Consider the following 12,378-nt stretch of genomic DNA (forward strand, 5'->3'; position numbering starts at 1 on the left):
CAGAGTCACAATTCTCTTTATCCTCTGTATGATCAACCATCTGTAAATCTGTGGTCCAAATGAGGCAACTTTTGAAATCTCTGCTTCTACTGGCCACCCTGTCCAGGTAGTAGAACACCCACTTCAATTACAGTTTAGGTTGCAAATGGCTGCTCGGCTCCCTCTAAATAGTGATTTGCAAAAGGAAAGTCTTGGACTGGAAACATTGTGCATGGAGACTTTGGGCAGACATAGGCTGGGGGACAGCAGTGGCAGAATGAGGCTATAGTGAGAGCTACCTCTGGTCATGAAAGACCCTATTTAGCTAATACCAAATGTTATCACTTTAAAAAAACTGACCATGTCTGTCAAAATTAAACTAGTGAACACCATAATTTAGTTTATCATTAGTGACCACCTCAGCATTTCTGGCAAGCAAAAGAGCTTTAACTGTGTTTTTTTAGAAAAACAACCTCCTGGTTTCTCAGACTATCAGTTTCTGAAATGCAATTATTTCTTTATAAATACCACTTTCCATTTTAGGCAAACAAACTCTATTTTCCAGATGAAACAGCTTTTCTGGAAAAATGTACAACTTTTTCTTACTAACTATCAGTTTTCAATTTTAGGAAGCACAGAGTCCCCAAACATTCGCTTATCATCTTCATCAAGTATGCACATGTACAATCTCCTCACATTGACAGATTCGGCTTCCAATGTCCAGACATTACAATCATGGCCACAGATACTCATCACAATGCAATGGATGCCTCTAGTATGCCAGTAATGTCAACCATAATACCATGACCACCTCTCTGCCAAGGGTGGACAACACCATACCCAGGATGTGCACAATATGTCAGCCATGGCCATTATTATGGTTTTGATGGCTACCGGTGTTTGTCACGGATGTCTAAAATGATGCCAGACACGCTCTTATGCCAATGATCTCTTCCAGTATGCCACAATCGGACAACAAATGCCCAAAATATATCAAGGAAGACTATTATTATTCAACTTAGCAACATCACAAAATAAAATGAAGGACGGAATGTTGAAACTTTTTAAACACTCACCCCCTTGTCACAGATCTGGGTTTAATCCAACATTATTTTGCTCACTACATCACCCCAGTTTGGACTTAGCCATGTGCAAATCAGCCTTGACCCAGCTCTTCATGGGAACGGTCCAGCCCCAACTGCCAAGCCAGGTCCTCCCTGGACCGGAAACAAGCATCATGGGACCAGTTTCGGGGTATCACCCCTCATTATCAGGCTGTCTTGAATCCAGTGGTGTAGTGAGCAAGGGACCAACATCTGGGCATAACCATACACATATAGGGTGCACATAGCAACGTCATAAAATAAAATGAAGGACTGAGTGCTGCAGCTTTTCATACACTGACCCTGAGTTACAGATCTAGGTTTAATCCAAAATTATTTTGCTCGCTTCGTCACCCCAGTTTGGACCCAGCCAAAACTGGAACGGTATGGTGGGCAAAGAAATACACAGATTTAGGCCAAGATCTCTGTACTGGGGATGAATGTTTGACATTGTTCAGCATTCTGTTCATCAATTGTTCTATTTGTGTTTGTCACCCCAAGTGGGATGGGTGTGCCCAGATGTGGGTCCCGTGCTCACCATGTCACTGGACTCAAGCTAATCTGGCTAATGAGGGGTGATGCCCCAAAACCGGTCCAAGGATTCTTGTTTCCGGTCTAGGGAGGACCTGGCCTGGCAGTTCAGGCTGGTCTGTTCCCATAAGCAGCAAGACTGATTTGCATATGGCTGGGGTTAAACTGGAATGGCATGGTAGGCAAACACATGATGGATTTAACCCAGTGCTCTGTACTGGGGGTGACTGTTTGACATTCTTTAGCATTCTATCCATCAAGTGCTCTTTTTGTATTCTTATTCCACTATTGTTTCATGAATGAATACAATTGTGCCAGAGATGTACCCCTTGATTGGCGATATTTAACCTCTCTAATAAAAGAGAGATGGACCCCAAGGCCAAAGGGACGGGGTTCCGTGAACGACTATAAGTCAAAAAGGAAATTCCCTTTGGACGAATGAACATAGAACAACTAGTTCTTACGGACCAAACAAATAGAAATACATCAATACATAACACATGGACAAGCAGGAAGCAATGTCAACAGAATTAAAAACAAGTGAAAACACTCTAGTAAAATTAATCTAAACAATTTATTAATATACACTATATTTGTTAAAAATGGGAAACAGACAAGACGGAAATCATATACAGTCAATCAGTGAAACATTCCAGTAAAAAAAAGGAGGTACAGGTTGAGGACTAAATTCACACACTGATACAGAATTTTCCTCTATTTCTTGACCATGTATTACTCCTTATGCATCGACGCGTTTCGGTGGTGAGAAAGAAGTTTTACCACCTTCATCAGGAAAGTTGAGATAGTAGTTTCCCAAAAATTCTAAAATTCAAAACAGAACCATTCTTAGTTACAATTACTATTCAAGGCAACATAATCTAGTTCTTCTTAAAAAATATAGTGTAAACGGATATTGCTACCTTAACAGATAATCTAACAACACTGCTTCCATGAACAAAAAAAACAAACAAAAAAAAAAAAAACAGACATTCATGGAAGCAGTGTTGTAAGATTATCTGTTAAGGTACCAAAATCCGTTTACACTATATTTTTTAAGAAGAACTATATTATGTTGCCATGAATAGTAATTGTAACTAAGAATGGTTCTGTTTTAAATTTTAGAATTTTTGGGAAACTACTATCTCAACTTTCCTGATGAAGGTGGTAAAACTTCTTTCTCACCACCGAAACACGTCGATGCATAAGGAGTAATAGATGGTCAAGAAATAGAGGAAAATTCTGTATCATTGTGTGAATTTAGTCCTCAACCTGTACCTCCTTTTTTTACTGGAATGTTTCACTGATTGACTGTATATGATTTCCGTCTTGTCTGTTTCCCATTTTTTAACAAATATAGTGTATATTAATAAATTGTTTAGATTAATTTTACTAGAGTGTTTTCACTTGTTTTTAATTCTGTTGGCATTGCTTCCTGCTTGTCCATGTGTTATGTATTGATGTATTTATATTTGTTTGGTCCGTAAGAACTAGTTGTTCTATGTTCATTCGTCCAAAGGGAATTTCCTTTTTGACTTATTGGCGATATTTAACACCAGGAATAGCTTCCAGGCATTTCTTACTGAGGCACACAATAGAAGAGACACACAAGCACACATAAATATGCACACATGCATACACATACTACCACACGGACGTGAGACTCTTAAATGCCTCAGCTCTGGATCTAGACCCTGCTCTCCTCCCCTTCTGAGCTAATCTTCCACCTAACTCACTCATTTTCCCCTTGGCTCCTGTAAGCCCACAATTTAGTGAGGCCACAGTGGTTACTGCTCTAGCTACTGCTGGCCGTCTTCTGTCCTTGCCCTTGATGCACACATAATGTGACTGATAAAGCAACGCCTACAGCATGTTAAGACAGATGATCATGTAGCATACCACATAGGCTCACACAGTGTCTGCTTGAATGTTATAATGAGACCCTACCTTTGCTTTGGCTGGCTGCCACTCTCAGGGTCTTGAGATGATCACATACCCTCTGAGTGGAGTACTGGGGTTAGCATCCTCTTAAAGAGCTACTTCTAGGGTTCTGGTGAGCTGCCAGTAGCTCCTGAGCTACTTGTTGGAGATCCTGGCCCTAAATCATACCTTGTATCTGCTATATGCTATTTCCATCAGCCACATGCACAGAGCTCAACCAATACCTGTCTTCAAAATTAATGTCAGTGAACTTTATTTTGAGAACACAGGGTCACCTCCATTAGATAATTTAAAAACCTAATGTGAGTAACAATAACTGATTGATTGATCACCTTTATGGAGCACGCTGCAAAGAAACCAAATTGTGTGCTGCCACTGTTGGTGAATAACATTGAGCAAAGTCTTACTGGAGAGAATATAATGCTTAGACGTTTACACCAGTTATACTAATTTTATCTAGTTTGTGAAATCGAAGACAGTTGTTCCACAGAATGAAAGAATTGTATCAGTGATATAATGTGATGCCTTTAAACCTAGAATGTAATTTTTTCCCTTCTTATTTAGCCTTGTGATTTGTTTGTGTTTCCGCAGTGTGAGCGATTTCATCAGAAACAGACTCCTAAGGTGACCACGATGCCTAGAACTGAGCCTAGCACAGTCACCAGCACACGCACCAGCGCTAGCACCAGGTGCAAGGTCACCGTTGGCATCTGCGTGGTCGTGGGCCTGATCATGATCATCCTCATATGTGTTGGATCCATCCATGCCAATAGAGAGGAAGGCAAAGCACCAGAAGATGCAACAGAGCCACTGGCTAACCTCACCAAACCTGGGGCCTGAAATCCTAAAGGCTTCACTCCTCACCTAGACCCTACTGCAGGCCAGGAGCACACACTGAGCACAGGCTTTCATCTCTAGATGCTCACAATATGGCAGCTGATGTGATATGAAGAATGCCTTCATTCTCCCGGTGACAGCCATTATGCTTGTGTTTAAATTGCTTATGTAGTCCACCCTGCAGAGCACAGTTGCTTTTAGACAAAGAGACATTGATGGGGCATACCTACATGGTGTGGTGTGAAGGTTGATACATGGTTCATGAATTAGTTGTGTAATTTAGTTCACAAAGTACAGGGTACATACTAGAAATGGAAATGTAAGATATACTTTACAATGTAAACATGAGGCATGTGTGACATCAAATATCTGTTTTAGAGAGGTGCGGAGGCGCTTGAAGAACACAATTATACCAGGTGGGTGTTGAGTCCCATTCTAAACGGCATCAGTGATTGGGACCCTGTAGATTTGCTTGCCCAGGTTATTCTGGAGGTGAAGGCCTGCCGCTGAGAATTGTTGGTCTTCTACATGTATTCATCTTGGTTATGAAGGTGACGTCCACATGGTCATCTGCTAAGCATTGGTATCTTGTGTGGGCTAATGCTTTTCTGCGTGAGACAAATAATTTGGAATGCGATTTGGTATCCTGCTTCAGGGTAGTTAAGCCACTGAAGTGGACCGCTACTAATTCATGTTTGGTGAGGTCAGATTTCAGAAGATTTACTTGACTCTGAAGACATTTTCCAACGTAATGCCTTACTTTAGTAGCTGGCCATTTTCGGGTGTGGTGTGTAAAACGTACCTAAAATGTACACCTTGGCTGCTAATGGTTTTCCCCTCCTGTGCTGACATTCCATGAATCCCTCTATTCATGACGAGCTCAGCTCGTCATAAGCACCGCTCAACTGTGCCTCATGACGAGCTGAGCAGCGAAGGGGTTAATCAGCAGGATCCTGGTTTTGTGCTTTATGCTATCTAAACACAGACTCATGCTTCCATATGTTTCCCAGTGAGGTTCTGTCAGGAATCCAACCTTTGCCATCATTGTCCAGACATCTCCTACTGTGTAGCATTCATTAGTCCAAGGATTTACGTAATCTGTGCTTTGACTTAGGTGTCCTGATGCCTCCTATTAAAGCACCCGACTTATATGAATTTTGCTCTATTTTTAGATGTCACCTGATGTGGTATTCTAAGTTACCATAACTTTACATACTGTCCCTAAATGCCTGCAGGTGTGTTTATTAACTAACCTGAGATTTACTCCTTATCTCGAGACATCTGATCGTACAGTCACTTCTTATTTAAGCCTTGCCCAAATCTGTAGGTGTACTCTGGTGGTGTGTATGACGGAATTATTTGCTCCGTTGTAACGCATGCCATCAAAACGCAAATGTAATTACCAAGCATAACCTTTACCACGCATTATTTTACAATCACCATGCATGCCATTACAACAAATTTCATTTTAAAAGCATGAATGGTAAAGGCATATGTGTGATAAAGGTTTCACAAGTAAATATAAGTATTTTACAGGTAAGTATAAACCATATACACAAATTGTTTATTTACCTGTAAAATACTTATATTTTTGTGGTAAAAGGTTGCATCACAAAGGCATACGCTGTGTCAAAAATGTACAGGTAGGTATAGCCACTTTATGTGTGTGTGTGTATATGTATATATATATACATATATGTATATAGTAAATAAAAGTGTGTGTTTTATATAAATCAACTTAAAATCTCACAGCCCCTCAACCAATACCCACCTAAACCCTAAAATAACTCTTGCCATCCTCAACCCATACCCACCCTATAATTTTGTTGAAACTGGTTACACTGATTTTTCCATCATGAATATTTTTGGGAAATACTAGCATGCATCAACACATTTTAATAAATGATGCATCAAAGAAATGATAACTAAAATTATACAGTAGTTTAGCAATACATGTATTTTCTAGTTACATTTTTTTAATGAACATTTTATTTTGAAAGCAAAGAATCGTCAATCTTGCTTTCAAGCTTTTGCATATATTTGATTCTAATCAGAGAGCATCCTGAAAGCATTGTACGTAGCTTCAAATTCTTAAACTTTGCAAACATGTGTAGACATTTTTATACTGGAACCACTGTCAGTAGTGCAGTCTGAATGTACAACATTTCCTTAGAGCAGTCACCCTAATAATAAAGGCTTTGTATTGATGAACCATAAATACAACTTCCAACAGCAATAACACACGGAAATAAATATTAGCTTAACTGCAGACAATGCCCTTCCCCATTCATCACTTGATATTTTAATCTGGCAGCCAAGAGGTCTGTACTGCAGGGGGTTGGGCCTACTTGTCCCAAAGACAAATGAAACATGAAAACGTGTTGTGCTTGACCCCAAACAATATGTCCTGGCATCCCTGCTGTACCTGTGTTGTAACAGCTGGGCTGCAATTGCTGTTTCCCCCTCTGGTGTAATTCTTTAAGTCAACAAAACCGTATTTTTTGTCTTCAGACATCTCTGGGGACTGTGAACTATGTCAACTCTTCCCAGATGTCTTCTAGAGTTACGTTTCAAATGCTTGAGGTAGTTACCTAGTCTTCAGACCTCTTCATTCTTTTCCTCCAGACCTTTTCCTTTTTATTCTCAGGAATTCTCCCTGTAGAAAGAAGAGCTTTTCATGGTCTCTGGAAGTGTCCTCATGTGGTACCGACAGCGATTCAAGATTTGTTTTGTATCACTAGACCACTTCACAGCACTGTAGTGAAAGGAGGAGATTTTATAGTATGGGGTGCATACTTGAGACCGTAACAGCAAAGTGCTTTCAGTGCAGGGCGGCACACTTCAAAATGCTATAGGAGACATATGAAAAATAATTAATGTGAGCATATCCGAGCTAGTAACAATAACGTATCGCAGTCCTACAGGTAACATGTCATAGAATTTACAAGAAAACTGGCAATCAGTGGCAGTTAGACAGGATAAATTACAGTCCTTGTATGCTGGGCTCGCAGGATGAATATCAGAAATACTGTGTGATGGTAAATCAAAACCTCTTTTCGTAAGGGGTAGGGCTTGAGCTAGTATGTATTAGCCATATTTTCATTTGTGGGTAGCATCAGAGGCACTGCATTTTCATACATGGTATTCTTATATAGGAGATTGGAGGGATCATGCCACCATCAGTTGAGCTCGAGTAGGGAGCATCGAGCACACTTTGAGAATACCATCAGAAATCAAAGTGGGTTCATCAGAAATCAAAGTGGGTTCATCATATCCGGGGAAATTAAAGTTGGCAGAAAGTATATCTCGGAGCATGTTATAGAAATGACTTGCAAATCCAATGACCGCTCCAGGCTAATGAAAAGATGTATCTTTCTGAGGTCCGTTCATATCAAGGTTTAAAAATGTAGAGGTAGGGAAATCCTTGCCACTGAAGGTTAATATAGATGCTTTGGAATTGGCAAAGAATTATAGAGATACATTATTTTATAACATGGGCTGTCATTGGCTTACAATAGGACGAGCGTGTTGTAGCTTGGATTGTCCGAGGATTCTGGACTAAAACCTATATATCAATAACATGCCTTGGATTAGAAAGTTAGTCTAAATGAGCTGGGCATTACACCATGCACAGTACATAGGCATTTGTGAGAAGTATGGATAGCCTTGAGAGTAACAATTTGTAGTGTGTATCAGAGTAATATTCAAATGTGTTCCCCAATTTCTATTTCTTTGTTCAAGCTATGGTTTCATGAGAAAAGACTTGTGTAGTTTAATTCTACTAAAATCTTTGTTTTCAATTGTTTAATCTATTTTAGCTGTAAATAAATGATGTAATGTTATTTAGCAACACATTGTTCTCAACAAGCTGAATTGCATGGTTTGCATTATAGAGAGAACTCTGCTTAGGGGATGTTACTGTATATTTAATTGAGTTAGTATTTCCTCTATTGCTACTTTTCTAACCGTTTATTCAGAATAAGTACATTTTGATTACTATTACATCAAGAACCGAACTCGCATATATTATTTTACTCAGACTGTTATTACAGAACAGATATTCTTTGTACTAAGTTAACTACTTAGGGATCTGGGCTGGACAGGACTTTTATTCCACTGGGTATTTCCCCAGTGGGCCGGTGCCAATTGAGGCCAGTTCTGAAAGCACAGAGCAGCTTCAGACACTTTCCCCAGTTCTCTGAGAGTAGTTGCAGCAGGCACTAGAAGCTTCAAAAGCGACAGAGAGAAGGAAGGCAGAGAGAAAGTGATCAGAGAGGGAAAAGAGAAAGGAGAGAGTTGTAATGGATGAATGAAAAGAGTGGTTGTGGGAGGAGACAAAGGGGCGGACAGATTTGAGCAGTATTACCAGAGCCGCTTTTAATTACCCAGGCATGCCCGATAGAGATCAAGAGACCATGACATCTGTAGCAACCTCCCCCAGCCTGAATTGTTGAACCGTGACTGGTTCCTACAAGGGATTATACCAAAAATGATAACACAGTTTGTATTTGTGCTTTTCTGACTCCCATATTGTAAGTTCACCTCATTCTGAAAGGCCATTTCGGAAAAAAAACGTTATTCCCCAAAGTCCTCTTTTTGCCCCAGAAGTGTCCTGCTCAATCGGTTTGTTTTTTTAAATGTATATGTATGTAGTGTTGTGTTGCAATGTTTCCATCTTTCCATAAAATGCTTAAAGAGACCTTTTCCCCCAATGCCACTTCTGCCATAAATATTTCCATCTGTTCTATCTGCCTCCTAATAACTCATGTTAAACTAGCTGGTCTTGTCACTGCCTATGAGTGGTGCCCCCCACACCTTTACCATCGCCCCTTGTCTTTTCAAAGCACATCGTATTTGTCTTTACTTGAAATGCTACTTCCACTTAATTAATATAATGCTTAAAGAAATTAAAAAATATTAAACTTTTATAGTTCAAAATATTTAAAAAATGAATACATGTTTTTATTGTTACATTGTCCATCACAAAACCTTTTACAGAAAGTATCTAGTACTTAATTGGGCTTAATAAATGTGGAAAGCTGTTAAAACAGGGATATCCTTTTGAGTTGATTGTATAACTCGGTCTAAGTGCATTCATTGATTCCACAACTGTTGACTTTAAAATTAAATTGGAATCAAATAATGGTGCTACTCTATGATTCTCTATGCACACGTGTTTGCCAGTTGTAGCTGCTTTTCCATCTGTGACTGCATGCTAGTGTTCTATGATCTGTCACCAAAAGCGTAACTTACCTAGATATAAGTAATCTTTTAAAATATTTCTTTTAACTTCTGTTATAAAATACTACACTGTCCAATGATTGGTTAGGAAGTCATTTTTATCCAAGATGCAGAAATGTGCCTTTGAACAACCAGTGAAACCCAATTTGAAATGAATTAGTTATCTGATTGAGAACATAAATACCCCTAGAAAGATCTCTTTCTTCATTTGGCACATCTTTCCTTTCATGCATTGGAAACGTCAAGAATATGATTAATTATGTCATGGGTGTACCTTTGGCACACACTGGTTTGGTAATTAAACCTGATGTGTGCCGGCTATATTACTTGTTTAAACATCAAACTAATCTGAAGGCACCAAAATATTTAACCAGACTGAGTGGCGTGCTCTGAGAAACTTACTGAAACCTTTATAAACCTTTATGCTGTTTATTTAATTATGATTTATTTTTACAATAACATCATACTACCCTGGGTTCTCTATTTGCACCTACGATTCCTAACTTGATGATTAACATTTTTTGAGGACCCACCTGTCCTCAACCAAAGATAAAATACATAATCCTGATCCGAAATATTCATGATCTGTTATTCTTATCTAGTTTCTCTGTCCGACTATATTTAAAAACAAAATAGCAATCTATGTGCTTTCAAATATGCATATAAATGCAACAGTTCTTAGTAGAATGTTTGGAACTTAAGTGCATACTGAGAGACAACATTTAAAAACCTTTTATATAAAACTCAGTCATAATTGCTGCATGCTTGTAATCTCCATCCTAAAAGTATCATCCAGAATATGCCCCATTAGGTTGCTCCATGCTAAGTGGAACTTTAGTGAGCAATTGAAATGCAAGTGTGGGTATTGCAAAGAGATTCTACTCTATTCCAAGGACACCACTTGTGAGAATCAGATACGAAAGCTAGATGTGAGGGACTGAAAGTTCATGCAAAAACTGCTGATCATAATCAACTGTTTAACAAACCATCAGATTCGGTAATCTGAGTGAGAGGTTCCACAGAGTAGAGAACACTGTCACATTTCTTTACTGGATGATACTCTAAAATCAAATCTTACAGATATCTTGATTGCTCTTGCAAAAGTATTCAATGCAGCCATCGTCTTTTGCTTCTCCCCTGTAAACAAACATGACTATCGAAGTTATTTTTTAACACAGGAACAATTACATCTGAGAATGGTTAAATGCTGATCTCTGACTGATTTCAGTGACAGAATCTTTCATTTAGATTAAATAGTTATCAATTGTTATATCACATTTTTAACATTCTTTGTCATATCCCTTACACTTTGGTAAGCAAGAAAGCATCAGTATGCAAATAAAATAGAGACCGACAGAACATTTGAATGCCATTAGAAAGACTGATGTAGTGTATCTGCTAGCTCTTCACATCATACATAACACTACCAGCAATCGTAATGTATTGAAATACATTTGCAACTACAATGTAAATGGGCATCCCTGGAGGGACAAGCATGAGCTAGAATTAGGTCAGATGTCTTCCAAAATAAACAATATGTGGTGTACTAAAATGCACAAAGGACTTAATATTGAAGAAAGATTATCTATAAAAAGTGTAGCTGTATGTTACAGTGATTTAAGGCCTGTTTACAAATTTGTTGGACAGGGTAATCCCATCTACTAAATTACAATTCCATTATATCATATGGAACTTGTAATACAGTGGACTGGATATCTGCCAGTTTTGTGACAGAGTATCCCATCCGCCAAGATCGGAATCAGGCCCTTTGTCTGTTTAAGTATTTATGTATCATGAACCTAGCACCAATGCAACCGTCTTGTATAATAGGTGGGGAGTGAGATGTAGAGACGGGTATAATAAAAAAAGTGTTCATTAATTGCAGTGTTCAGTTGCTGGCCCAGTGCTATATTAAAAGTTTTGGTTTATTAATGTCTAATAATGTATGCTTACATAGATGTTAGTCATAGAACAGCATTGTCTACAGCTTATATTGAGCCAACTAAAGTGAGAATTGTATTATGTAACATTATTAGAGAAAATGTCTGTTCTTATACTCTTTTTCTTTAAAATAACCTACTGTGAATTTAGTCTAATTCTGACAAATAGATGTTCTCTATGGATGGAGAAACTAAATCGATGACATAAAGAATGGGAAATCTTTCTATTCTGGTTTTTAGATGTGGTAACTTCCATTGGACACATGTTTTACTCTTATTTCTATGCCAATTGTGTGAAAACATCCTATCACTTGTAAATTAAATTATTTTTTAAAGCACCTTAGTGTTATTTGTTTTCTTGAAAGAGGCTTTGGAGTCAGGTGAAATGGGTTGTTTAGTGTATTGAAGAATAAATGACCTTTGCTCTGTGCACTGGAACTGCTTGGTAAACGTGCAATGGACATTTACCAATCATGAACGCTCTCCATTAACCTGCTTTGGTCAGGAGATGTGTGAATTTATTGACTGAGCTGTGTGAACCCGGTTTGGTTTCAGTATAATAAAACAATATGCAGAAAAATATTTTTTAAAGGTTAATTAAATCCTTGTTTTTGTCATTCTTCATCTTGAGTGCTTTTTTTCGGTCTCACCATTTATGGAACTTGAAATGTTTTGACTGAATAATGTGCCAAAATTGCTGATCGTGTCCTGCATCAAACAAACACATGTTCTGAACCCCATTAACATATGCAGAATTTCATTTTACTGTGACAATAAAGTACTTAAGATAAGAACTGGGAATTATTGAA

General features: G+C 38.4%; 1 protein-coding gene across 2 annotated transcripts in view; it reads left to right on the top strand.

Moving 5' to 3' along the window:
• Positions 1-6,067, top strand: part of LOC147679819 (uncharacterized) — a 33,867-nt gene extending 27,800 nt beyond the window's left edge. The window contains exons 3-4 of one of the 2 annotated variants that reach the window (XM_086943372.1): positions 4,143-5,197; positions 5,319-6,067. In XM_086943372.1, the coding sequence (XP_086799498.1) occupies positions 4,143-4,391 (249 nt within the window). In that variant the 3' untranslated portion in view covers positions 4,392-5,197; positions 5,319-6,067. The remainder of the gene's footprint in view (positions 1-4,142; positions 5,198-5,318) is intronic. The other variant, XM_086943373.1, reaches the window with a different exon arrangement.
• Positions 6,068-12,378: the final 6,311 nt, after the last annotated feature.

Source organism: Lissotriton vulgaris, chromosome 11 (genome assembly GCF_964263255.1).
Source record: "Lissotriton vulgaris chromosome 11, aLisVul1.2, whole genome shotgun sequence".
Taxonomy (NCBI): Eukaryota; Metazoa; Chordata; class Amphibia; order Caudata; family Salamandridae; genus Lissotriton; species Lissotriton vulgaris.